The 26,416-nt window shown below is 34.7% G+C and overlaps 2 protein-coding genes across 2 annotated transcripts; one reads left to right on the top strand and one right to left on the bottom strand.

Moving 5' to 3' along the window:
- The first annotated feature begins 300 nt into the window (after window positions 1–300).
- Window positions 301–11,312, top strand: LOC138329082 (piggyBac transposable element-derived protein 4-like). The gene is made up of 6 exons (XM_069275811.1): window positions 301–381; window positions 1,735–1,921; window positions 2,894–3,049; window positions 4,334–4,528; window positions 5,672–5,856; window positions 7,918–11,312. Exons 1-6 carry the CDS (start codon window positions 336–338, stop codon window positions 9,033–9,035), a joined length of 1,887 nt encoding a protein of 628 aa, XP_069131912.1. The 5' UTR covers window positions 301–335; the 3' UTR covers window positions 9,036–11,312.
- A 356-nt stretch (window positions 11,313–11,668) lies between these two features.
- Window positions 11,669–24,186, bottom strand: LOC138328890 (cartilage oligomeric matrix protein-like). The gene is made up of 22 exons (XM_069275606.1): window positions 23,980–24,186; window positions 23,578–23,740; window positions 22,906–23,231; window positions 22,284–22,532; window positions 21,900–22,049; window positions 21,194–21,298; window positions 20,731–20,838; window positions 20,335–20,539; window positions 20,008–20,131; window positions 19,576–19,661; window positions 19,021–19,116; window positions 18,402–18,635; window positions 17,879–18,060; window positions 17,357–17,529; window positions 15,886–16,029; window positions 15,435–15,512; window positions 14,654–14,856; window positions 13,762–13,847; window positions 13,155–13,220; window positions 12,548–12,674; window positions 12,043–12,113; window positions 11,669–11,812 (listed from the first exon to the last, which is right to left on the bottom strand). The coding sequence occupies exons 1-22, from the start codon at window positions 24,184–24,186 to the stop codon at window positions 11,771–11,773; spliced, it is 3,225 nt and encodes a 1,074-aa protein (XP_069131707.1). The 3' UTR covers window positions 11,669–11,770.
- Between the last annotated feature and the right edge of the window lie 2,230 nt (window positions 24,187–26,416).

Below are 26,416 nucleotides of genomic sequence, written 5' to 3'. Positions count from 1 at the left end.
TATATACAAATTAGGTCGTCATCGTAATTCTAATTATGAGTTAACGTTTCTGTCTAAGTTACTAGCCTACTGGATAGAAAGGAGAATGAATGAGCATGTGTGTGAGCAGTTAATAAACTAAAATAATATTTTTTATTATTTAATTATATACACCACTATGGAGAAGATTTATATCATTTCATCCATTTATATAAATTTTCATATAATAAAATTTGTTGAAATGAAAAAGTGACGAATACAATCGATGAAAATTGTTTGATTTTAATGCAAATTCCGTCTTTTACTCTCCGTGCCGCATGATAGACCGCATCCGACTCTACACTTTAGTATCGACCATGGCTCTAAAACTGAACACGCTGGAGGATCATATGAGTTTACATGGTAATTACTGAATGTTTACTCCGTTTTCACTTTCCACAAAATGACATTTCATGACAACCCATGTAGGACTTGTATAGGAGCTAACCAGGACGTCGGTTTATGTTATGAGAATTTTCACGCGTCCTTTGTTTATCGATAGGCTTGATTTCGTTTCATTGCAAGGGAGCATGCGTTATCTTCCTGTATTCTCTAACGGTACCGATAACGATTATCAATACTTTCTGACTAAAACTATTAGTTTTAGCTTCATATCAAAGTTAATTTAAGTAAAACGTCTCTAGAAATATAAGTTATGTTATTGTACTATTATTTCAAATGGATCTTTGTTACACTTTTTGGTCAAAGATACCGGATAAATATAACAATGATTTCTCCCCTTTTAACTCGTGTTGACTATGGCGCTCATGTTTTTCTGCACTTGTAGAATGTTAAAATCATATATTTCGACTATTTCTCTGTATGTAATACTAATGAATAATTACAGTGTTGTGGTGCATGCACATAATGCACGACACGTGAATCATAAATGCTATTTATCGATCTCTATTTTGAACATTGTCTGGGCGAAGGGAGACAACTCGTAAAAAATACTATGGGGTCCCATTAGGGGTATTCAATTAACACTCAAGAGCACTTTACTATTTTTTCAATATAAATATATATTCAGTTATCTCAGTGCTATGGAAAAATAATTTTGTATAATGTTATTTTCAATTTTCTGATGGTTTGTGATTTGTTTTGCTTCCTCAAAAAATTTTTTGTTTAACTATTTAAAAAAGAATTTTGAATGATTACTTTTTCGAAAAAAATATATTCTTTACATTTAAGTCATTATACATAGATAATTATCAGTTAATTAAAGGACTTATTTTATTACCTAGGTATGGAAATGTATTCTAATTATCTGATATTAAATTGAATTAAAGATGCTCCACCGCTGACAAATGGTATTTTTTCACTATCAAAAACAAGAGCAGACGATTTAGTATTTTTCTTCGGGTACAAAAGTTACTTACTTTACATCATTACCACCATTAAAAAAGTTTGACCTTCTAATTTTACTTCAAGTTAAAACTATGAAAAATAATTAATTGCATCCCGAAAAAATCCTTGGCACTATATCTTACATGGAATGAAGTAATGATTGCGTATGCACCAAGGGCGAAATGAATTATTTTATGTTATTTTTTGTGTGTTAATTAGGCATATATATACACGATTAAACACCACTTTTTGTTCAAATGATGAATATCATTTATGCTCTGTCGGCGTTGGAGCATCTTTAATTTAAATTCCATTCAGATTTAGAGCTCTCAGTAATTAATATAAATGCGTACCTATTTCTGATTGTAGACCATGAGGTAACATCGCGGCGTGGTAATTTTGACTTTGACCAGTTCCGTCAGCCATTTGATCCTGGTGACAGGGGAATGTCACCTATAGAGGAGGACTACTTGGACAGAGTACTACTGGACAGTGGTCAGCCTAATCCAGAACTCTGGGAAGGGGAGCATGACTTCCTTGCACACAACAATGAGCAGTGAGTAAAATTGGGGTGACATGAATATAAACACCAAATTGTATATCAGGGTTGTAACCTAATTCTCTCTCTACCCCACCCTAATCCAATAATATTAGATCTCGATATTGAGAAAATTCTAGGTTTTCTGCATCTCTAGCCAGATCTCAAGCAAAAATGATTGCAGAGGATAGTTCGACTCATACAATTATGATGTTATATTATGAACACTATATGGCATATTTGTACAGTTCCTGTTGGGTTTTTTTTGATACAAAGAAATACAATTTTTAATTTAAAAGCTTCTTAAGGAAATATTGCATATACATTTAGACTCCTATATCACAGAGGTGCTCCTACATTTGCTAACAAGACAAGACAAGATGGTGACCGGGGTCCTGAGACTCATAGTGAAAAGTGTTTAAAAAATAATATGTAAATAAAATAAACTAGAATAAACTTTTACAAGAGCAGATATGTACCTGAGCGTACAAAATGAAGCTACATGTACCGTAAATCTACAGTATTTAAATAAAATTAACTATATTGTACTGTATTCACTATAACTTGTGACTAACTAGGACAATTTAAGACTTGTAACACTTAAATTATTAGGAACCAAAATATCATTTGTGGATGAAAAAAACCTCTAAAACAAAGTCAGCCATATTTTACTTTTTCCGTACTCGTGGCACATTAAATGTCCTACAGCTAGTAAACACATATACATGTATCTTTTTTCACATGTGTACTCAACAATTTATTTACTAGTATCTTTTTTCACATGTATACTCAACAATTTATTTACTAGGTATAATATGAAATTCCTGTAATATGAAATACCATGGTATACTGCTGCTACATACAGTTGGGATGGGGACATGTTTAACTTCAACACCATTTCAAGAAGAGGGAGAGAGCGATTTAGGTGGAGGGGTATTAATATCAGCGATTATGGTTTACCTTTTGTCTATTAGAATATTCTATTTATAGTGATGACCTGTCAGAGGGCTCGAGTGATGATGGAGAAGAAGAGACGGGGCTGTCATGGCAGGATGATAAAGTCCCCGACAAGGGAGCCAAGGAACTCGGATCTCTCCCATTCGAACCTAACACACCGCCTGGTATACAAATGAGGATGCTTACTAGGTAGTATTCATGTCCACAATTCATAGATATATTTATAATCAATATTAAAATATCGTGGAATTCTCTACATAGCAACACGTAATTTAGGTGGATCTTGATTTTTAATGAGAGAAGTATTAAAGTATGGAATTATTTGATTGTTATCCAATTTGATACATGTACATGGAATGAATTATTATTTTATTGTTTTCCCGGAAATTGTAACCGCATCAGCTGCACTCTCATATTTAACAATAATAAAGGATTATTAGATTGCATTTATTGGAGATATAAATGCAATCTGGGTGGCAGATAAATAGAATAGCGCCCGTTTACATTTTACTTTCTAGTTCAAAGTAAAACATAATTTAGATGCGAATGAACATTTGAATTTCCCGCTTCAGCCATTTAACCTCAACAGCCAAGTTCAATGTGGTAAAAGATAGTCCCTATAAAAAATTGAAAAGATAACAAAAATTTCAATGTTTTTCAATAGCCTTTCAGTTTACTTTCAATAATCCAGACATTTAAAAGATTTTTTCATAAGTTTCATAACCGAAATGGTTCATTCAACTACAATGTCAATTTTCCCGCGCGGACTAACATGGTGTCAGCAAACAAGACTCGCATTCATTTATGTAGATATCACTACACCAAGTGTAGGCTGCATTTTTTGGCTCATAATGCAGATCACGATTATCATTAGTGTAATGGGAGTTGCAGTGGCAAAATGTAAATATTTCCATATATTTATCATTATCACTGATATGATCAAATGATATACCAGCTTTACATATATACAATGTATAGATTAAGAATAATTTTTAGGCCGATATTTGCAAGCAGTTATAGCTTTTCTTTCTATAAATTTTTGTTTTGTCATTTTCTGGTTGACAGTCTAGTATTTACTATTTACATAGGTAACTTTAATTTGATGAAATATCAGTGTTTTGCGACAAGGTTGTTTTGATCCTTGACTTGATAATTAAGATCATGTGTTTTTAACCTTGATAATTAAGATCATGTGTTTTTAACCTTGATAATTAAGATCATGTGTTTTTTAACCTTGAAAATTAAGACCATGTGTTTTTAACCTTGATAATTAAGATCATGTGTTTTTTAACCTTGAAAATTAAGACCATGTGTTTTTAACCTTGATAATTAAGATCATGTGTTTTTAACCTTGATAATTAAGATCATGTGTTTTTAACCTTGATAATTAAGATCATGTGTTTTTTAACCTTGATAATTAAGACCATGTGTTTTTAACCTTGATAATTAAGATCATGTGTTTTTAACCTACAGGTTTGTTAGGCAGACGGCCAAGACACCAATCCATTTCTTCTCTTTCTTCCTGTCCTTCGACCTAGTTGCCTCCATCTGTTTTGCTACCAACAGCTATGCTGAGATGGTCATTAAGAAAGGACAATTCCTGTGTTATGCTACACAGGTCCAGCAGAAAGATGTCTGGTCAAAGGTCACGACCATGGAAATGTACAAGTAGGTTAAATATCACTACATGTAGTTTACATGTGTATATAATCTTTACACAAAAATAATTTGTACAAGTAATTCAAATCTCACTACATGTATTTTACATGTGTATATAATCTTGACACAAAAATAATTTGTACAAATAAGTCAAATCTCACTACATGTATTTTACATGTGTATATAATCTTTACACAAAAATAATTTGTACAAGGAAGTCAAATCTCACTACATGTATTTTACATGTGTATATAATCTTTACACAAAAATAATTTGTACAAGGAAGTCAAATCTCACTATATGACAGTAGATGACAGTACATGTGTATATAATCCTTAGACAACAAGCTTTAAACAAAGAATATTGATGATATATTATTGAGCACACTTTCCAAATTCCTTACATTATTGATACAACGTAGTTCTTGAGTTTATCAAGTGTGAACCTGTTAATCTGAAGTCCTTTGTAGTTTTTCAACTAAATCAGTTTTCTAGCAGATCAATATTTATGAGAGGGTTATATCCCTTTGCTGATATTTTGAATGTATTTTGATGTGAATAAATGTGTAATATAGATAACCCACATGCCCTTGCTATGAAGTGTAGGGGAGGGAGTACAAAGTGGTAAGCTCTAAAGATTGAAATGTGTTTGATTCACACCTCAAAAGCAATTGTATTGCAGGGCGTTTTGAAGTGATTCTGAAACAAATATTGACTAAAAATATGTAAAATAATTCAAAATTAGCTTATTTGATTGAATATGTTTGGTAACTTTCTTAGAATGAGAAATATAAGTTGCCTGAATTTCTGTTTTAAATAGTTCACCAGAGATGTGCAACGAGGCAGAATTTATAAATTGTAACTTTTACATATTTACCAAACCAAAGCAAATTATGGAAATCTGAAGATGCGGTAGAAAGCGGAAGATTTTGATATTGAAGTAAGAGATTGCTCTTTAAAGCTGTGTAAACTTATAGAATTAACATGTTAAATATGTCTATGGCAACCTATTGTGTTACATATTTTGGAGGTGCAGGGCAGAAAATCTTGTAGTCAATTAAATTCATTTCTGTTTTTGTAGCAGGAAACCTTTAATATCTTATTCAATTACAAATATGGAGCTTACAAGCTTTACTATCAATTGGTTTTACAGATTCATTGGAATCTTGATGTATATGTCACTGAACAAACTCCCAAATCTGGACTGCTATTGGTCAGAGATGGATGACCCTGTGTTTGGTCCAACCAGTGAACTGGTTCGAGAGAGCATGCAGAAACATCGCTTCATGTCCTTGCTTGCGTTCCTTCATCTCGTCCCACCACAGAATATTAAAAAAGGTAAGCATACTTTTCCTGTGTATTTTAGTTTATTACTTATTTTAGTATCCAGTAAAGCAAGCTTTGAACTAAGTATCTTCACTACTACCAATCTGGTATATTACAGATGGAATTAATATTCTAGTAATTGATACTCTTATATTAACTTAAGGTGATAGTCTCACATTCCCCAAATTCTTTCCGTAGTTCAATATTTTTTATGTTTGTTTTATGAAGTAAATATGTTGTTATGCATCTTCTGTCAAAGTTTCGAAGAAATTGAACAATCCATTTTTTCGAAATCAATATTCAAATTTGTCATTTCTGAGTAGTTGATCCACACGGAAAAACAGCATTAGTCTGCACTAAATCCGCCCCGTAAATAAAAATCTTTAACAAAATGTTCTATGATATATGTATTGTTTAATTGAAGTGATATATATCAATGCTTTTTCATGAAAAAATGCTTTACTTCTCGTCATAATTAGTTTTTAGTGATAATTTTTGGTGGAAATTGGTTAAAAAAATGCATTAAAATTACCTAAAACATTCTCACAATAATGAAAATAGATCAAAATTGTAAAGTTCAATTTATATAGAAAAATAATAGATTAAAAAGTGACAAAGTTGCTTTTATTTAGTCAATTTTCAAGAAAATTGAACCACAAATTTTCAAGATATGGCATTTTTAGAACTATAAAACCTTCATTTTTCATTGAAAAGGACGTTAATCACAATAGAGTTATCTCCCTTATTGCATTTAATTTTTAGCTCACCTGGCCCGAAGGGCCGGTGAGCTTATGTCATGGTGCGGCGTCCGTCGTCCGTCCGTCCGTCCGTCCGTCCGTCCGTCGTCCGTCCGTCAACATTTCCTTTAAATCGCTACTAGTCATAGAGTTCTGCATGGATTGTAACCAAATTTGGCCAGAAACATCCTTGGGGGAAGGGGAACAGAACTTGTATAAATTTTGGCTCTGACCCCCTGGGGGCAGGAGGGGCGGGGCCCAATAGGGGAAATAGAGGTAAATCCTATAAATCGCTACTTGTCCTAGAGTTCTGCATGGATTGTAACCAAATTTGGCCAGAAACATCCTTGGGGGAAGGGGAACAGAACTTGTATAAATTTTGGCTCTGACCCCCTGGGGGCAGGAGGAGCGGGGCCCAATAGGGGTAATAGAGGTAAATCCTATAAATCGCTACTTGTCCTAGAGTTCTGCATGGATTGTAACCAAATTTGGCCACAAACATCCTTGGGGGAAGGGGAACAGAACTTGTATAAATTTTGGCTCTGACCCCCCGGGGGCAGGAGGGGCGGGGCCCAATAGGGGTAATAGAGGTAAATCTTATAAATTGCTACTTGTCCTAGAGTTCTGCATGGATTGTAACCAAATTTGGCCAGAAACATCCTTGGGGGAAGGGGAACAGAACTTGTATAAATTTTGGCTCTGACCCCAAGGGGGCAGGAGGGGCGGGGCCCAATAGGGGAAATAGAGGTAAATCCTAAAAAATTCTACTTGTCTTAGAGTTTTGCATGGATTGTAACCAAATTTGGCCAGAAACATCCTTGGGGTTAACAGAATTCGTATAAATTTTGGCTTTGACCTTCCTGGAGGAGGAAGAGTGTGGCCCAATAGGGGAATTAGAGGTAAATATCCAAATTTCTTCAGAAAAGAAACAATGAACTTATATTCAGAACATTATTTGGCATTACAAACCAGGTGAGCGATACAGGCCCTCTGGGCCTCTTGTTATACAATTACTGTAGGTTCTCCTGATACAATATAGCCTAGATGTCAATACTTTTAGTTTCAAAATTAATAACAATGTTTAATCAATATATATTTACCATAAAATAGCAATATATGTTTGATGGAATAATTAGTTTTGTTATTTTAAAAACAAATAAAATAATTTATTCATATATTCAAACTTCAGGAAAGGGGATATTAATCAAATCACGGTCATTTAAATGCTTGAAGAGCTAGAGGCACTGTCACTGCTCAAGCGTCTGCATGAAAAAAATCATGATTTGTCTCCCTTACCATGAAACTACATTCTTAACCCATTGAAAATTTATTACAGAAGACAAACAGAGCTATGTTGCACCTCTCCTGAAGCACATGAAGACAGTATCTCACACCTTATACTTCCCGTACAGAGAGTTAGCCCTAAAGGATAGAATGTTGGAGACAAAGAAAAGAATAGGGAACTTGGAAATAGAACCACAGCGATACGGATGTAAACTGTTCTCCCTTGCCTGTGCCGTCACCGGATACACGTATGAATTGTTGTTGTACGTCCAGAAGTCTGATTATCAACCAGGGCATGATCCTGAGGGTATTCCATATTCAATAGTTACTGACCTTACAGCTGATTTCCAGAATCAAGGCTACCAACTGTTTTTGGATGGCTATTTCATGTCCAAGACCTTGCTAAGAGATTTGTTCAGTAGTTCTATCTTTATCACTAGCAGTTTAAAGGCTGGAAGCCTGGTCATACCAACATCTTTGAGGGATTGGCAGGAATGGGACGAGGCAGCGAAAAAAGGAGACTTCCGATGGCAGCGAGAAACGGACAGCTACTATGTGGTTGTACAGCATAAGGACACCAGTACTAAGTCCTATCTCTCAACTCTTCATATGGGATCGGCTGTTGACTCCAAAACACATGTACCCAAACTGGTGGAGGACTTCAAGCAGGGATCAGAGGGATTCACTCGTAGCATCAACAACATGCAGAATTACCCATTCAAGATCGGGGATGAGACACTCCATTGGTGGAAATGTGTGTTTATGCACTGCATCGACATGATGGTGATGAATTCTTATATCATTTACACAGAGTATGTGGACAGATTTCCAGCGGAATTCGCAACACCTTGTAATGAACTAGAGTTCAGAAAAGCTCTAGTCAAGTCTCTGTTGGCACAGAAGAAGCGTGGTGTAGACCTGGCGCCATGTCGGGAATGCATGCCAGAGATGGTTTTAACACGCCGCGACTGTGCGGTATGTAATGCTACTGCAAGACTCGAAGGCAATTCTTGTCCCAGTACAAAAACAAGCTTCATCTGTAAGCATTGCTTAGTACCGCTGTGTATTTACAAAGACAGAAACTGTTTTGCCAAGTGGCACATGCCAGATGGTAAAAACATCAGGGAATGGGTGCGGGCATATGGGCGGAAGAGAAAACATTCCGACTGAAATGGGAGCATCAAACGCTAGGAACAAAGTGCAACGAATTGTTTCAAAATGTATGCATAATGCTTATACTTCCATGACCGTTTGTCCTTAACTTTCATTTGGAAATTTCAAATCATGTTTCATAAGATATAGGTCCTATCAGAACAATGCTGATGATTATGGATATACTCTTAAAGATCTTTCCATTCATTACCATTTTTTGCCATTTTTATAAACGTTTTACACACTTTACAAATCATGAACATTTCATATTTTTTCAAATGCTGTGGATTTAAGGTTAAGAGGAGATGTTTATTCCTAAAGACTTTTGTGAACAAATGGCTGCATTGGATCTCTACACAAGTGAAGGTTACCCAGAATACATTGCAGTGTCCAGATGCAACTACTTATATACGTTTGCTATATAAAACACATTTCAGTGTATAAAACCAATTTATATAATAAGTGCAAGCAGCGTCTGATTGTGCTCTGTTTTTGTATAATTCCCAGAAACCACCAAGTCTGTCGATGAAAATAGAACAAAGAGTGAATCTGTTACCACTATCATCATTGTCAGTAATTAATGTTGATCTCACAAATTCGTTGTTTGTTATAGATTTAGTATGGCATTAATCATGTCCATGACGATTTGTTACTTTTATAACACACTTCCCTGATATGTTTTGTACACTTATCATTGGAACTTAATTATCTGTTATATGTAATGTATACCATACAACTGGTTATTTAGCAAGGATATTTCCACGATTTCGCTAGATATTGTTGTCATTGCGAAAATTAGATCATCGAAATATTGAGAAATGAATCTTACACACTCTTAAAACCATATCCCGAATTTTAAAAACTGCTTACATTTTCTTTTAGTTCGAATCACGAAAATTTTTACTCATGAAAATATTCGGGTAAACGATAATTTGTTTTTCTGTTGTGATACAGTTGAGTGAAACCCTGTTTTAACAAAGTCAGTGGGGTGATCATGACATGACAGGACTTTGAATCATCAGTGTCTTCGCGTTATTATTGTTTATTTGAATATTGCGTAGGACTTACAAAATTACTCAAACTACCAAGGGTTTCAAGTTCTATATGGAATTTAGCTATGTTAAATGTATGTTTTATTTACCTGTATGTTCTTGTTTGATAATAATGTTGTTTGTTTCTGTTAACAGTTACATGTACATGTATGCATTGCTTATTTTTTCATGTCCTAAGTAGATTGTAAACTCCGTTGTTTTTTCTATGAATTGTTACATTGTTGATATATAGAAATTATAATTGATAGCTATTATCTAATGTTACCTATGCTTCTTATATGATTGTTTGTAAAATTGTTGTTTAGGTAGAAATCATAAAAATTTGTTTTTGCACTGAAAATTACTGACTAATGACTCTTCATATAATTAAAGTTTAAATTTGAAAATTAGATCTTGGACAAGTAAGTTTCTTGGTAAAAGAAAAGAAATATTTGTTATGGAGAACAGCAAACCATACAAGATATATGAAATATTTTTTGTTTTCGCATAATTGATATAACTCCTTTTCTATCTACACTGTACAAATATAACTTGCAATTTGATGGGGATGCCTTTCTAGATATGTAATTGTAAGTATTGTATATATATATAAACAAAACCATTCTTCCTAAACACTATGTAATGACATTTTTTAATGAATAAGATTTATATTGAAGTGTTGTTTTGAGTTCCCGGGTATTTTTTTATACAAAATTGCCATGATGTTTATTGGGCAGAACAATAGGAAACAAACTTCTATTGTCAGTGTAACCTCTTAAAATTTTTCAAAAACATTTACATTATTGTGTGAGAGAGAAATCGGTTCGTTTGAGTGACTGATAATAGAGAGGATGAGTAGATATCATAACTCTAGCTGTGTTTTTTTGTCGTTATGCATGAACAGAAGAGAGACCAGAAGAAGTTTTGTGTTTCTCAAAACATTTCACGGATTTTCGTGTCCAATTGTTCTTCATAACTCTTTACATGAGTTGGTTAATATGAATAATGAAACTTGTATTATGACCGATTACTAATAGAATCTTCACTTTCTTTCTCTTTGAAGCAAGAATTTGAAAGTGTGACTATTAGGTGAGCTCAAACCTAAGCTTAACATAAACAGTTTGTTTAGGTTTGTAAATGTGGAGGCCTTCGATATAGGCAAATACATTTTCCGACAGATATATTGACAGAGAGAATTTTTTGAAATTGTTATTTTGAAGCTGTTTTGTTACCCAATAAGACAAAATAAATGTCAAAAATTCCACTAGAGCTTCTGTTATTTATTATGTCTGATTTACGTCTCCGTCATTTATTGAAAGTAGGTTTATTGAAAAAAAAAGGAAATTTCTTCTTTGTGTTGTATACAGATTCTATATTAAGTTAAAATTTCATGTTCTTTATTGACTTGTTTAAGTTCTGGTTTTCAGAATACATATTTAACTTGTGATATTAAATCACATATTCTATTGATTGTTAATGATAAAATATATAGATTATATAATAAAAATACAAAAAATATACATTTGTATACAAGTAATTGAAACAACTCTCCGTTAAAAAACGTCGTTTTAACTTCTTTACAGCTAACTAAGCTTGGTGCTTTATTAAAAAAAAACTCCGAAAAACTTCTCCCGAAGTTGTATAAAACTACAAGTTTAGAACGCCAGTGTAGTACATAGCAGGGTCAAACTTGTATATTAACGTGCATTTGTCCGACGTTTATTACGTGATCGAGTCGTAAAACCTTTGGTAGTCGGTTGTGCTCTGTAAAATAAAACACATTTCGGATAGAACTACATAAAGTCAAAAGTACAATGTACATACATTTTTGCAGTGAATATCATGGTAGGTACATATACATTCCAGAACAAATAAAAAATGATATTTGATGCTACAACATAAGTATTATTGGTCGTATACACAGCAGATTAAGACTCGGTTTTAAAATTAAAGAACACAAATGAGAAGGCGAATGTAAATGTGTAAATCCTCACTTCGACAAAACTTGGATTCCCATGGAGTCGAACATCTAGATGACGAAGCCCTTTGTCTTCGAGGAAAGTCGCTAAAATAAAGTAAATATTGTGTTTAGGTATTTAGTTCGTCCATTGACAGATGTATTTAAATATTTTGTGATTGTCATTGACGACATTGTCTTAATTGAGTTAATCACGTTTACCCATTTCTGCTAGGTTAGTACATGTATACAGAATAAGTTTAAAAAATATACAGCGATTCGGAAACATTATAAACTTATACCAGACCATTCGACAATGCAAAGTTAATGATCATTTGATCTTAATTTTATGATATAACTTATGCGGAATAAGTTGGGTCGCGCCTTTTTTAACACTTGTTAACGGATTGTGTTGTTACAGCCCACTTTAAATGTGTGGTGTAGTATAGCGAAAACATGAACAAAAGAATGCAAAGCACAGTGACGTAAATAGAAGTTGGGTAAATACATATACGTCATATAAGTTGAGGTAAACTACTGACTTTGTGTCTGGTTGTCCATGTTGTAGTGTGCCGACAGTATGCATTTCTTGAACTCTCTTGTCATGTCAAACTTAGTCCAATACGTGTCTATATCAGCATCGAGTATGGCCGTGTTGTAAATTTTAACCTGAAAGAGACATTCAGCAAAAGTCTGATGAAGCGTGATATACGAAACCAGCACATGGATTTGAGAAATGTCAGTTAAATACGATTGATATGACATTTGACAGCTTCTATTCCTCCGAACGACGTTTAAGTTGAACCAAAATTACATTTACGGTCAAAAGAAAACAAGTTTTAGTGAACAACTCGATCTTAATAAAGAGTCAACACATAGTATGGGAGCCATTGGATACTTCACTGTTAACGTGAATATAAACTCTGCCTGCCACCAGACCTTATGGGTTGTATCTCAATTAAAATAAGATTATTTCACCCTACCTGTAGTTTGGAATTATAAGGACTAGTGTTAAGTTTTATATCAGCACTAACTACTGTATACATACTTTTAATTGACTAAAAATTATACATTATGTCCAATTAGCATTGTTTTGATTCTTAACATTTTTTATAAGAATTAGTTTATATCTTTTATATAGCTATATACCTCATCCATCAATCCGTGAAAGAAGTTGTCATTATCTCGTCCAAGATACAGAATGTCCGTAGCATTCTGGAAAATAATATACCATTGAAAAAATGACACGTATGATTCACAAAAGGCACATTGAGTTTCAATCATTTTTACTTAGAACTATCATGGCCCTTCGTTATAAACCTTGACATAGATACATGTAATACCATTCAAATCTACCCTCGTCCAATTGACAAATTAACAAACGTATTTTCAATCAATTCGTTTTGATCATACAAAGTCTACTTTTACAAAAAGATGTCATTTTTAAGACACGTGCTAGTTTATTTATGCTTTTGTGAATCAAAACCGGTCTAATAGATTAAAAAGTTACATGAAGTTTGAATCATACATTTTGTTCCTAATTATAATTCACGAACTTTTATAAAACAAAATGTATTATTATTATGATGCATGTTTTTCAGTTGGTGTTGTCTTGAAACGAAACTAGGCAGATACTGTAAACAGATTTAACTAATTTACCTCTGAAGACAGAATTAGGATTTTCTAAATTAAAGACTTAACCAGTGCATTATGACCTTTCATAGTAAATGAGTAATCAATATTAAATTTAACATACCAAAGTAAGGAAGGGTATGCTGTATGACCTGTTATCTTGTGTTGCCTGGCCATTGGTCCCATTAACAAATATCGTCACTTTGTTGCCTGTAATTTTGACAAATGCGTTCATATTAAATTCAAGGAAGTTTCATTTCACCTTACCAAGTCTATTGGATAGTGATATATCCAAACACATGGGTATCTCTATGTTTCATTAATAGGACAATGCTCTTACTGACTATATATAGGCCTAAATTTGTTTATAAGATAGCGCTGTTTTTGTATGAGTGAATTTCTGTTCCTCTATGAAATATATGTGTAATGGATAATTTATCGATGTTCGCATCATCGTAGTGTACTTGACGTTATTATTTGTTCATATACAACCTCGTTGTGCGATTTTGAATTAAATTTAAAATAAATAAAAAATACATAGGGCTTTAAATTTGCGGTGTCAATATCTCGCGGTTTCCTATATAGAACATATTTGCGGTGTCAATATCTCGCGGTTTCCTGTATAGAACATATTTGCGTTGTCAACATCTCGCGGTTTCCTGTATAGAACATGTTTGCGTTGTCAACATCTCGCGGTTTCCTGTATAGAACATGTTTGCGGTGTGAATATCTCGCGGTTTCCTGTATAGAACATATTTGCGGTGTCAATATCTCGCGGTTTCCTGTATAGATCATATTTGCGGAGCTTTAATTCGAGGTTCTTGTGTTCCTATAATGGTTTGAATTATTTTTCTTAGGTATTTCAATGAATTTTTAAATGTTTTATCTGATGTATTGAGTTCACGGATATCAGTTAAAAACGTGAATACAGCTAAAATAAAGCGAACTTAATTGATATACAGTACTTGGAGTAATTTGTAACACAGATAGACGCCTCTGAATGAATCGTGACTTACTCTGTGCTTCATATACTGTAAGGACATGTGTCCACGTGTCCCCCATTATGACGCTAGTTCCGTCGGTTATGCTGGTTCCAACCTTTATGTGAAAGGTACTATTCCGAATATAGAGACAGACGTCATCAGATACGGAGCATAGGATTGGCTGTTTCATGGTGAGGTCACTTGTTGTTAGATAAACCCAAGTCTCCAAACTGAAACTACAAAATATATCCACAAAGTTAGTTCCTCGTGCATAACTAGACAGGGACCGTATCCACGACTGCATCTGGTAAATATGCGCATTCATTACTATCTTTATACGTTTACAACTACTTGTGAAGCTATGAAATACCCCTTTTAAGTAGATGTCCTCTATACATATGTCTAACATTAGTGAATGCCATGGTAACTCAGTTCTAATAACGTTCGACTTAATTCACACGGTGTATAACATCAACAGAAGTGCTATTTGTCAGAGCAAATGTAAAGCAGGCAAGTTATATCCATGAAAACCTTGTTACTCATTGACAAGTCTTATCAATATGTATAATCATCATATTCACATTGACATGGCGTCACATGGCACATAACTCGTCGTTGCTAAGTTTGGTCTTTGGTTCCGATCACATTGTGTTTGTGAAATTGTTAAATAGAACATATTATTTTCATGAGCAATCTATTTGTTGTTGTTAAAACTATTTCTTTTCGATATTTGATTACTAACAGATTATATTACATATCGTATAATGCGAGAGTATTATCAAAAGTCTAAGTTTCAGAATAACATATTACTCACCTATGCTCAATGGACAACTGAGAGAATGTGCCAATCTCTCCATATGCAACACCATTCAAATGCAATGCTTTATTCAGTCTGAAAAAGAATTATGTGACAATTTCATAAAATTAATGGAATAACTGAAAATCGCCATCGACTGAATAATATTTTGATATTTCTTCTAAATGCCTTAAGTGTAGTCGTAACCAGATTGTAAAATTTTAATTTAATACTGCACCTTTTATCCTTCAAATTTCATACGAAATGTCAAGGTGATAATGCTATGCGTGACTTGAACAAAATAATGAAGTCAAGAGTCGTTACATGTGAGAACCAATAGTGCCAGGCTATTTATACAGTGCCACAATATCTGGAATACATGTATTACGAGTGAGAATATAATCTCTCTCAACTTCACTGCAATAAAATATGGAACAAATGCCATGTTTAAGCTGAGAAAATCATGTACCTTTGTGTACAGTGGTACTGGAGATTGGACCAATGAGAGCCCGTCTGGTTATAGGAGAAGACTCCCAGTCTACCCCCGGGTATAGACACGTCCAGCACGTACCCAGAGTCTACTAGGATGTTATTGTCGTGGTCTACACAAACTCTATATAATGATATGTTATAAACAGCAAGTGAAACATGTAAAAGGAAATGTAAACAACCTTACACAAACTCTGTATAATGATATGTTACAAACAACAGGTTAAACATGTAATAGATTATGTAAACAACCGTTTACCACAATAGGCGATGCTATTCAACTCTCGTGGTATCAAATAAACTATGCAGCTGTTGATTAACAATTTGTTTATACCACAGGTGATGTAAACTCTGTACGCATTCTGATTGGCTGACACGGTGAACTTTGACCGAACTACTTATTTCTCAGTGCCACGTCTTCATTTGTCAACGTCATCAATAATCGAGTGACGTTATACTACATTGTATGTTGTGATCGCTGCTTGACGTCAAAACTGATGTTGGAAAGCGTACCGTATGTGACGTGGTCGTTGTCAAAAACGTGACGTTTTTATGTGTAGTATAATAATCTGTGTAACTCGTTTTGACGGAAAAAGGTCTTACCGGTAAATTTGGTAGATTAAACGATTCTGTAACGGACTTGATAACAATGGCTTTTTATTTACAAAAGACACGAGCTGTAGCGAGTGTCTTTTATAACTTTTAAAACATAACTTACGAGTGTGGAATTAATTCCATATCCAACAACCACGAGTCGCGCCAAATAATCATCAAGCCATTGTTATCAAGTTCAAGTCCGTTACAGACTTGTTTAATCTACCAAATTCACCGGTAAGACCTTTTATGCAAAATATTTCCTAGTGATAAAATCAATACAATATTTTATAATATACAATAAGATGTTCTTACTATATAAAATGTAGTTATGCGACACTCATATGTTGTTTATGGAATATAGAAAGTCATATACATGTACACACCTCAGATCCCCCAGGCACGGGATGTGCTCTATTTTCCACTTCTACCCTTGGCCTGCCTTAGAGTCCTTAGGGACAGGATGTGCTCTATTGTCCACTTGAATCCCTAACCTACTTTAGAGTCCACAGTGACGGGATGTATTCTATTGTCCACATGAACGTGTACCTCGGACCTACCCCATAGCCCCCAGGGACGGGATGTGTTGTATTATCCAATTATACATGTACCTCTGACCTATCTCATAGCCCCCAGGGACGGGATGTGCTCTATTGTCCACTTGTACCCTTATCTGCCTCATAGCCCCCAGGGACGGGATGTGTTCTATTGTCCACTTGTACATGTATCTCTGACCTACCTTAGAGCCCCCAGGGACGGGATGTGTTCTATTGTCCACTGGGACATGTACCTCTGACTTACCTTAGAGCCCCTATGGACGGGATATGCTCTATTGTCCACTTGTACCCTTGGCTTACCTCAGAGCCCCCAGAGACGGGATGTGCTCTATTGTCCATTTATATCCCTGACCTAACTCCCAGCCTGTTAGGTTTGGGTCCTGCCACAGCAGTGTAGTGATCCCGGCTGTGTCACAGCCATGGTATAGCGCATAAGCGTACGATGTGCTTGGTGCGATTCCGGAGTCTACTAGCTGGAAGGAAGTAATAAAATAGATAAATAATATCCTAGGTCTTTGTTAAATATTAAATTAATGGAAGGCAGCAACATTGTTATTCCCTGGAGGGGACGACCGAATACGAAACCCAGAATCCGAAACACAATTCAACCACTGTATATACCATTTGTTATTATACGGAACACGCAAATGTAAAATATCGTGCAATTCTCAATTTAAAGTAAAACACGTATTGATGTGATTAAATTATATGTTAACTGTAAATACACTATATCTTTCCTTCAAAAACATATTTTTGATTACCATTGGAGAGTTAACACCGAGAACAGCTAATAAATACGATTAATTAAAGATGAATACTTACCCATATTTGAACGCCTTTAACATTTCCGCGGTCAATCAGGTTAAACGACTTATGTCTCCATGTCAACAGATAGTACTTTCTGTTACTTTGGTAACCGATTATAAAACCAATCACCCCATATCCTTCATTACTATCCACAAAAGTAGTTCCGGTGAGTGTCACGTGGTCAAATATCTGTTTGCCTGTAAAGACATAACATCTATTGGAGATTTCAGAAAAAAAATGGTCTGACGTCACAGAAAATTTACGTCATCAGTGAAACTTATTTGTCAGTGGCATGTTTCGTTCGTTCATGTTTTTCATATTCGCTTATTTACGATTTGTACACAATAAAGTAAACAATTGTCTCGGCGTTTCTAAGGTAGAATCTATCATTTGTCAGTGTCGATAAAATGCTATTGCTTTCTCCTATAACGAGTTTTTTTAAAATTGATAAAAGAATACGCCGCATCATTGACGTTATAATGACGTATACGACAACAACGACGTTATAATTATCATTGTTTACTATTTATTGTTATACCGATCAGAGCCACTGGTTTGAGTGTTGACTTCGACTGATGAATGTCACGGCCTTTGTTTAGAACTGCCCACTCGGGGGAATCTTCGGTCGTCCAGGATGGGTTGAGGTCCAAAGTGAAATAACGCGAGAACGAGGCGGTAGCGACATTCTTGTGGTAAGGACAAAGGTCATCAAGGTCAGGTGTCCCATCAGCATCCATGTCCTGTACACAGGCATCGCCTCTGGTCTGGTGGCCTTTGTGGAAATTATAGTTTCTTTGTTATCAAATTTTATTTGTGTACCAGTATTGCATCAGTTTAGTGGTAGAGTATATATATATATATATATATATATGTACATTGTATTTAAATTGCTGCTTTTTCAGTATGAGCAACGCTTCTTTGTCATACGAGAAAGCGCCACTTTTCTGGAAAGCTGTTTAATGAAGAACAACAGCGTTTACAAGATGCAAAAGAAATATGTCTGTCTGTTTCGAAAATAAATCAGTCACTCGCAAGTGCTCTTCACGGATATCGTACTACAGAAATTAATGTTTTAATTCATATACCTTAAATAAGTTGCTCTTTGCATCTTCTTGTTAAAAATGAACAAATTACATGTCGTGGGATTCGTGAATTACCTATCAACATTTCCTGCCCTGGATTAGGAACGTACACGCAGTTATCGTCCTTGTTCAGTACACCATCTCCATCGATATCATCATCACAGGTGTCACCTTGATAAACATATTAACTGGTCATTGTTGTTGAACTGATTCGGTCACATGATTCCTATACATACATTACACGCCCAACAAAAGTCCGTTAAACAATATCATTACTGCGTGGATAAATAATCCTTTTTATGGAATATACGTCTATATAGATGCCCGAGTGTTGTAGACAATCTTCACAATGCGTGCTTGGTCACGCTTTGGATCTCATTTATATCGGGATAAACTTGGTTACTTTTATTGGTAGAAGTGAAAAGTGAACGTGAATAATGTTATAAATGGCATTTTAAATCACACAAAAAGTGTACATCCTTCGGTATATAATATATTGTAAATTTAACAGTGCGGTCTATTCTTACACAGATATTATATATTGGGAAATTTCATAACTCTATAGAGAACACATGTTTATCTCCTTCTATACCCGAACAAACCATTACGTTTGTACAATTCTATACATACCACTTCCATCATTGTCGCTGTCAGTTTGTACTGAGTTCGGGAAGTAAACACAGTTATCCATATAGTCAATTACACCATCACCATCACTGTCAAGCAAAAGTAATTTATTTTGATAGTTTGCACATACATGTAACATGTCAAGATTTGGATTTTTTGCCTAATATTGTTATCTGGGAGATGTCGATGTTGTTGGTTTTCAACAGAAAATTATCTAGCACACATCTATATACTTTATAGGTTACAAACGTTACATTTCTGACAGCAATATTACATTCTATTCAATTAGATTTTGGATCTATGACAAAGTCGATAACTTATACCAACATCATCGTTATTGTAGTGTTTTTTTTTCAATACAGACCTTGATATATTCCTGCAATCACATAATGTTTATCATGATAGAATCGTTTTCAGAACAAGGACAAACGTTACCTATCTTGTCCGTCACAGCTATCCCCGACCGCGTTCTGGTTAGTGTCAGTCTGTCCGATATTAGACACATTTTTACAGTTATCACAACTGTCGCCAACAGTATCGCCGTCCACATCTGTCTGAGCTACATATAACATTAGGAATGGTAGAGAGGAGAAACATTAAACGTTCATAAGTTTGTACCAAAATTAGTACGTCAACAGTATCTTACTTATCTCCATAAAAGAACATTTTATATTTGAAGTCAAACAAATGAAAGATCTTTTTAAAAGTCTATTTTAAACACCCTTAAGCTGATATCATTATATGCAAATGACTGCTATTTACCTAAATTGGCCTCGTAAGGGCAATTATCAGCGCCATTTAGAATTGAATCGCCATCTATATCATCATCACATACGTCACCCACGCCGTCATCGTCGACGTCAGACTGGTCATAATTGACGTCATTGATACAGTTGTCACAATCGTTTCCACGACCATCTCCATCGATATCGGACTGAAGTCTGTTAGCAACGTATTGACAGTTATCCTGGAATTACAAAGCATCGCCTTATTCAGATGCAGACTCTATAGTAATTTCAAATGAATAAATTAACCATATAGAAATGACATAATGTGATGAGATTACAAATGTAGGCTGCATGTTTTATATATTCTGATATTTTCAATATATCAAAGACGTATCCGTGCCCAGCTTTTCTACTTATTTATCCCACTTACATCCACATCGGCAATGAAATCGTTGTCATCATCATCATCACACACATCGCCTTTCTTATCATTGTCGTTATCTTCTTGTCCACCGTTAGCCACATATTGACAGTTATCCTATAACACATAAAAAAACCCAATTAAACCAATTTTCGTAGAAGTAATTTGATTTAGCTCACATTAAGTTTACACAATGATATTGAAACTGTCCATACAAATTGAATTTGGATGACACAAATAGACCAACACGCCTTATATGACTCTGACATATACAACACCTCATGCTTTCCACATTATGTGATGTATGCAGTACATAAAATGTGGAAATGATACATATAAGATTTATAGTTTAATAATGTATACTTATTATTATCTACTGTAGTAAACTTCAAAATAAATATGAAATCATTAATTAATATTGACGAGAGTAAACTACAAAGAGAATAAAAAATATAAACAATGACAGACTTACCGCCAAACAACTGTCAGAACTACATGGAATAATAGTGTCTGATATCCCATCCCCGTCTGAGTCCTTACCACAGTAAATCCCGTCACCTGCCCAGCCGGTCCGACACTATAAGAGATAAAGAACGCTACTGCGTGCTAATGACCATGACATGAAGGTTTGATCCCTGATTTCTCAAGCGGTTCTGTCGTTATCTCTAGGTTTATAGCAAACTTTATCCAAAACACATACTATTATGGTATCTTCTATTATACGCTTATTATTCGGAGCACCTGGTTTCGTTGTTCATGTCTTTTCTATTGAACACCTAATTGACTATTTGATTCTTGAATGTACAAACAAATTTTAGTTTAAAGTTTTAATACAATTAGTATATAGATTGAAATACAGTTAAGTTATGTATTGTTATGCTTATTTTCATGACAACGTTTATCATTAAGTAGTCTGTGACATCTTAAGTAAACAATTAATGGGTAAAGATTATCTCATAAGCTGCATTACAAATCAGAAGAGTTAAGAAAATGATTGATAATAATTTCTTTCCCAGGCAAAACAGCCAATTAGCAATACAAATTTATCATGTCAATATATTCATTTCAGCTGCCGATGATACGTGCCATTTTTGCTGATCTATTGATATAGGTAATGTAGTTATCCCTAGAGGTACACGATAACTAATTACGACAATCCGTCTCCTTTTTATACTTACTACACAGCGGAACTCCCCTAGTCCAGTGACGAGACAGTCAGCGTTGACATTACAGTTATTCTCCCCAGACAAACAGAAGTCTCCTATCCTACAGCCAACCACTGGGTTACCAATATAACCAGGTAAGCATTCGCCGCAGTAGAAACTCCCCTGAAACATAGAACGGGGCTACACTGCATCTACACCGATGTAGTGCTTATGTTTGGCAATATCTAGTTTCCATCTTTTTCATATATAAACTGTCATTATTAGAATTTTCCATTAAAACTGTTACTCTTAGATTAAGGTTAGATAACAAAAGTGCCTTTAAAATAATCAGACAAAAACAATGACAGTGAATAAATGAATGAATTTTGGAAAGTTTTTCATGTAAATAAAACCTACGATAGTATTATGGCAATAAGCGTTGACGTCACATCCGCCATTGTTGACCAAACACTCGTCGATATCCGTACAGGTTTGGTTTTCTGGAGATAGTACTTTGTTCCTCCAGTAAAAGGTCCGTCTGTGTATGTCTATTGTCAGGGCGTCCTCATACGTCCCTATGTATCCCCTAGGGCATGCCATACACTGGTACCCCGGGGACGTGTTGATACACGTGCTGGAGTTCCAACAAGGCTTGTATACCACACACTAAACAGGTAACAATATAGGTGTCATGTAGTGTAAGATAGTATTTGTCTTTAATGGACAATCAAACAATTTATATTTTCATTATTTCGTTTTACAATTAGACTGGAATGTTTTATCTGAAAACCAGTTTGACGCAAGCCAAATATTCACAATTTTTGTTTTGAAAGATACCTAACGAAATGATTAATACATAATTAATACAAAGGGAAAAAGAAGATGGATCGAAAAACACCCAGCACATACATGTACATACATTTTATCAGGAAGTCTTTGAACCATTAACCTATTCCTTAAGCATATTTACATTACAACAAGAGACAAATGTAATTACTTGTAACGTCTTTCTCACTAATTATAAGTAGGCAATCCTCACCTCATCGATATCCAAACATGTAGCGCCATCTCCAGTAAATCCGTCAGGACAAGGAAGACAACTGTAGCTGTATGTACTGGGTCCCGTCTGGTAGTTATGACAATGAGTTTTTTGGTAACAGAGAGACGTGTCAGCTATACACGGACACTGGGACCACAAAGTACAGGGTGTACATGTTTTGGTGTCAATGTCGAGATATGTCCTCCGCGAACAAACATCACAGCGCTGTCTGTTGATGGAGGATTCGTAGCCCGTAAGACATGCCTTACATGACCCTTTACCTCTCTCATCCTGGTAGGTTCCCGCATCACACAATTCACAGCGCGCTAAGAGGAAAATTATATATCACAGCATTTAGACAGTTGTTTTCGCAATGTCTTTATAAAGCTTGTATCAAGAAATGTAGCGGTAATTATAATCACCTTCGAAACGCTTAAAACAAAATGAATCGCTTGACATAGCATTATATTTTTAATTCTGCAACTAGTTTGATAATAATTATAACATAGAGTTGTATACACATATTTCAAAATGCCGTCTAGATGATATAAAGACGAATGAAACTGATCAATCAGAAACCTTGTCAAACAGAGTGCAATATGCTTATATATGCAAAATTAATTCCACACAATGTAGTTAAAAGAAATTATTCAGATTAGAAATGATTCGTACCGACCGTGGCGTTAGAGTAGGTTCCCTCCGGACATTCAAACCTCTCTCCCTTACGACAAGCATACCCAGGCTCACAGGGGTAGCACTGATCAGGGCAGTCGCTGTCTGTACAGTTAATATAGTGGAATTCCGGACATGGTTCGGCGTATCCATCCTTACACAACTGTTGGGTTTATAAACATTGTATTAAAACTGTACAGGAAAAATAAGTTAAATGTAAAGAAAACAATAATATATAATGCTTTTAATTCAAATAATTATAAAATCATCAAATACAAAGTATGATCCAAGGGAACATTTTGGCTCATGTAAAACGTATACTTGTATAGCTTTTGTAAACAAATGCATATACATATACAGAATCCAATCTGCCCACCTTCACACTGTACGTAAAAGACATACCCAGCCAAGAGGACATGTGGTACATTCGGAAGCAAGTCCAAAAGAGTGTTCGGTCGGAGATCGTCCACAAGTGGAGTTAGCCTGAGGTGGTTCACATCGTCCGCATGGTAAAGAACTTCCATCTCCTACACAGTAGTTAGTGGTGAGACATCGCTCACAGGTCGTTCTGTCTGTTGAAGTATGATGTATAAATTTTGCAGTCAACATATTAAAGTATTAAACGTTTGACTCGTGATTAACTTTATGTATCAAAATTTGCCAAAAACATAATGCAAAAGAAACATGACCATGCAGCGTCTGTTGATTCGTTTAGAACTCATCAATGAATATATTAGAAAAAGATATGTAAAAAGTTAGACGATCAAAAACAAACCATTATGATTCAAAGGTGTTCACACTTATTTTCAACATTTTAAGGACTATTTTGTTCACCAGTCAAATGCTAAATTCTACAGCCGTTCCTGAACTGTAAGAAATTAATAAAAGTTCAAATGATAGAGCAGGTATAATACTGTGTTTTGAGATTCAAAAACGACGTGAATAATGTGATATTTACCGTCGATTGGTCCAATAATCCAGTAATTTCAACGTATCGCCGGTGCAATATATTTTATCTTTTTCGTTTTGGTATCTCGAAATTGACGTACATGTATCAAAATTATAGCTCATGTGGCAATAAAAAGCCTTTTTATTACTGTTAATTTATCCTAAAAGTATTCGAAGTTAATATAGCATGGGGTTTTAAATGTCTTTGAGTCTAATCTACAAGGAAACTTTATTACATGAACTTTCAAGCGTCTACTAAGAACTTAGTAAGCGAGTGGAACTATTGAATATTACTTACAATAATCAAAGAGGAATTCCGAACAGCCGATGAACTCCAAACGTAACCCGACATGGTTGTGCCATGTAATTGGGTGTATTCTTATTGCATTTGTGGCGATTTCCGGATCCAATGATATAGTAATTATTGTATTCCTATCATTATTTGCTGCAAACGTCTGGAAAATATAAGACATTTACGAAAATAAAGATTTCAATGAAATCATAATTCAGCTACAGTTTAACGATGCTTTACAAAAAAATTACTATTTAAAAAAAAAAAAATATATAAAAAAAATCCATTTTTTGCATATAACACATTGACAGATACATGGGGCATCAACATAAACTTGCATGATATATACATTAGATTTCTATCAAAAGGGAAAAAAGTACATAAGAAACATAAAATAGCATGCTGAGTAAGATGAATTTGCAAATTACTATATTTGACAAATTAGTTTTGTCGGCTATTAATCTTATAGGAAAAATATACTTGTATGTGTATTTTGATTGATTTATGAACAACTATTAATAATAATAATATTGGTAAGGGGAGGTAACCCAGATTAACTTTATTCAGCAGCTATAAAGACAGAGAGGAAAAAAACAGAAAAGAAGTCATACATACTACACAATAATGAAAAAAATACTGGTTACTTGACATTTCCATCCGTGATATCTGAGAAAACTTTTGAGGTTTATGTTACTAAGAAAAGATGTCAACCAACCTCGTTACCAGCGTCATTTGAATAGTTGAACCATGTGACGCCGTCACTACTGTAAGTGATAGCGAGGCTAGTGACCCAGTTATCCTCGTCTGCCTGTCCCTGTACCAGGATTTTGGTAATTCGGTAGGAGGTGTTCAGTGACACTTGAATCCATTGATCAGCGTCAACTGCAGGGGTCCAGCCTCCGTGAATTCTTCCGATGGCATCTAAACGTAAGAAATTGACTAAACTATAACCATTGCATTTTTCCTCCTTAAAAATCCATACATGACTATGTTGAACTTATTATATAATTTTTATCAATTAAAAGCTGGCGACGTGATGCCATGATAACCGTTATTAAACCATGTGATTGGTGAAATGATAGATATACATGTGTTACACCACTGTACCATTTAAAACAAATCGATCCAAAGACTATCCTGTTGTTTGCTCCTTTACAAAACCTGTATATAAAAACCAAGATGACCTGGTTTATACTTTTAGATATATTATAAAACAAGCATTTTGCATTGTGGGCCCATTATATTTTAGTACTTACGTGGAATTCCAGGGAAGTTAAGTCTTGCCCGTGTAGGGTTTCCCTCGTAAGAGAAAGATGACGCAGTAATGTCCTCTTCTCCTATGTGTCCATACTCCATACCTAGCGCCTGATCACATTCTGAAAATGTCAGTCATATGTAACGATAGGTGTAATTACATAACAAATATTGACTTCCATTTAAATGTCATTATGATTATTTATGTTTACTTCATAGAATAATTTACCCTCTTCCTAACAATACATTACTTCTTTTATCTTTTAAATCGGGAAAGTTATACATGGCTATAAGCTTCTTAAATTGGGTAAGCTCTTACATGAAAATATTTATGAGAGCACTCTT

The sequence above is a fragment of the Argopecten irradians genome, chromosome 8 (assembly GCF_041381155.1).
Source record: "Argopecten irradians isolate NY chromosome 8, Ai_NY, whole genome shotgun sequence".
NCBI classification, from domain to species: domain Eukaryota; kingdom Metazoa; phylum Mollusca; class Bivalvia; order Pectinida; family Pectinidae; genus Argopecten; species Argopecten irradians.
The sequence above is the reverse complement of the archived record's forward strand: the minus strand, read 5'-3'. Positions and strand labels throughout refer to the sequence as shown.

Excerpts from the sequence above, each read along its gene's own strand:
- LOC138329082 (XM_069275811.1), top strand. The coding sequence starts at position 336 with ATGGCTCTAAAACTGAACACGCTGGAGGATCATATGAGTTTACATG. Across the intron at positions 1,922-2,893 it reads CTTGCACACAACAATGAGCA|TGATGACCTGTCAGAGGGCT; the intron begins GTGAGTAAAATT and ends TTCTATTTATAG. Across the intron at positions 3,050-4,333 it reads CAAATGAGGATGCTTACTAG|GTTTGTTAGGCAGACGGCCA; the intron begins GTAGTATTCATG and ends TTTAACCTACAG.
- LOC138328890 (XM_069275606.1), bottom strand. The coding sequence starts at position 24,186 with ATGTTGACTGCAAAATTTATACATCATACTTCAACAGACAGAACGACC. Across the intron at positions 21,299-21,899 it reads TAGGGGAGTTCCGCTGTGTA|TGTCGGACCGGCTGGGCAGG; the intron begins GTAAGTATAAAA and ends TATCTCTTATAG. Across the intron at positions 18,636-19,020 it reads AGGGCAGGAAATGTTGATAG|GCCACCAGACCAGAGGCGAT; the intron begins GTAATTCACGAA and ends ATTTCCACAAAG.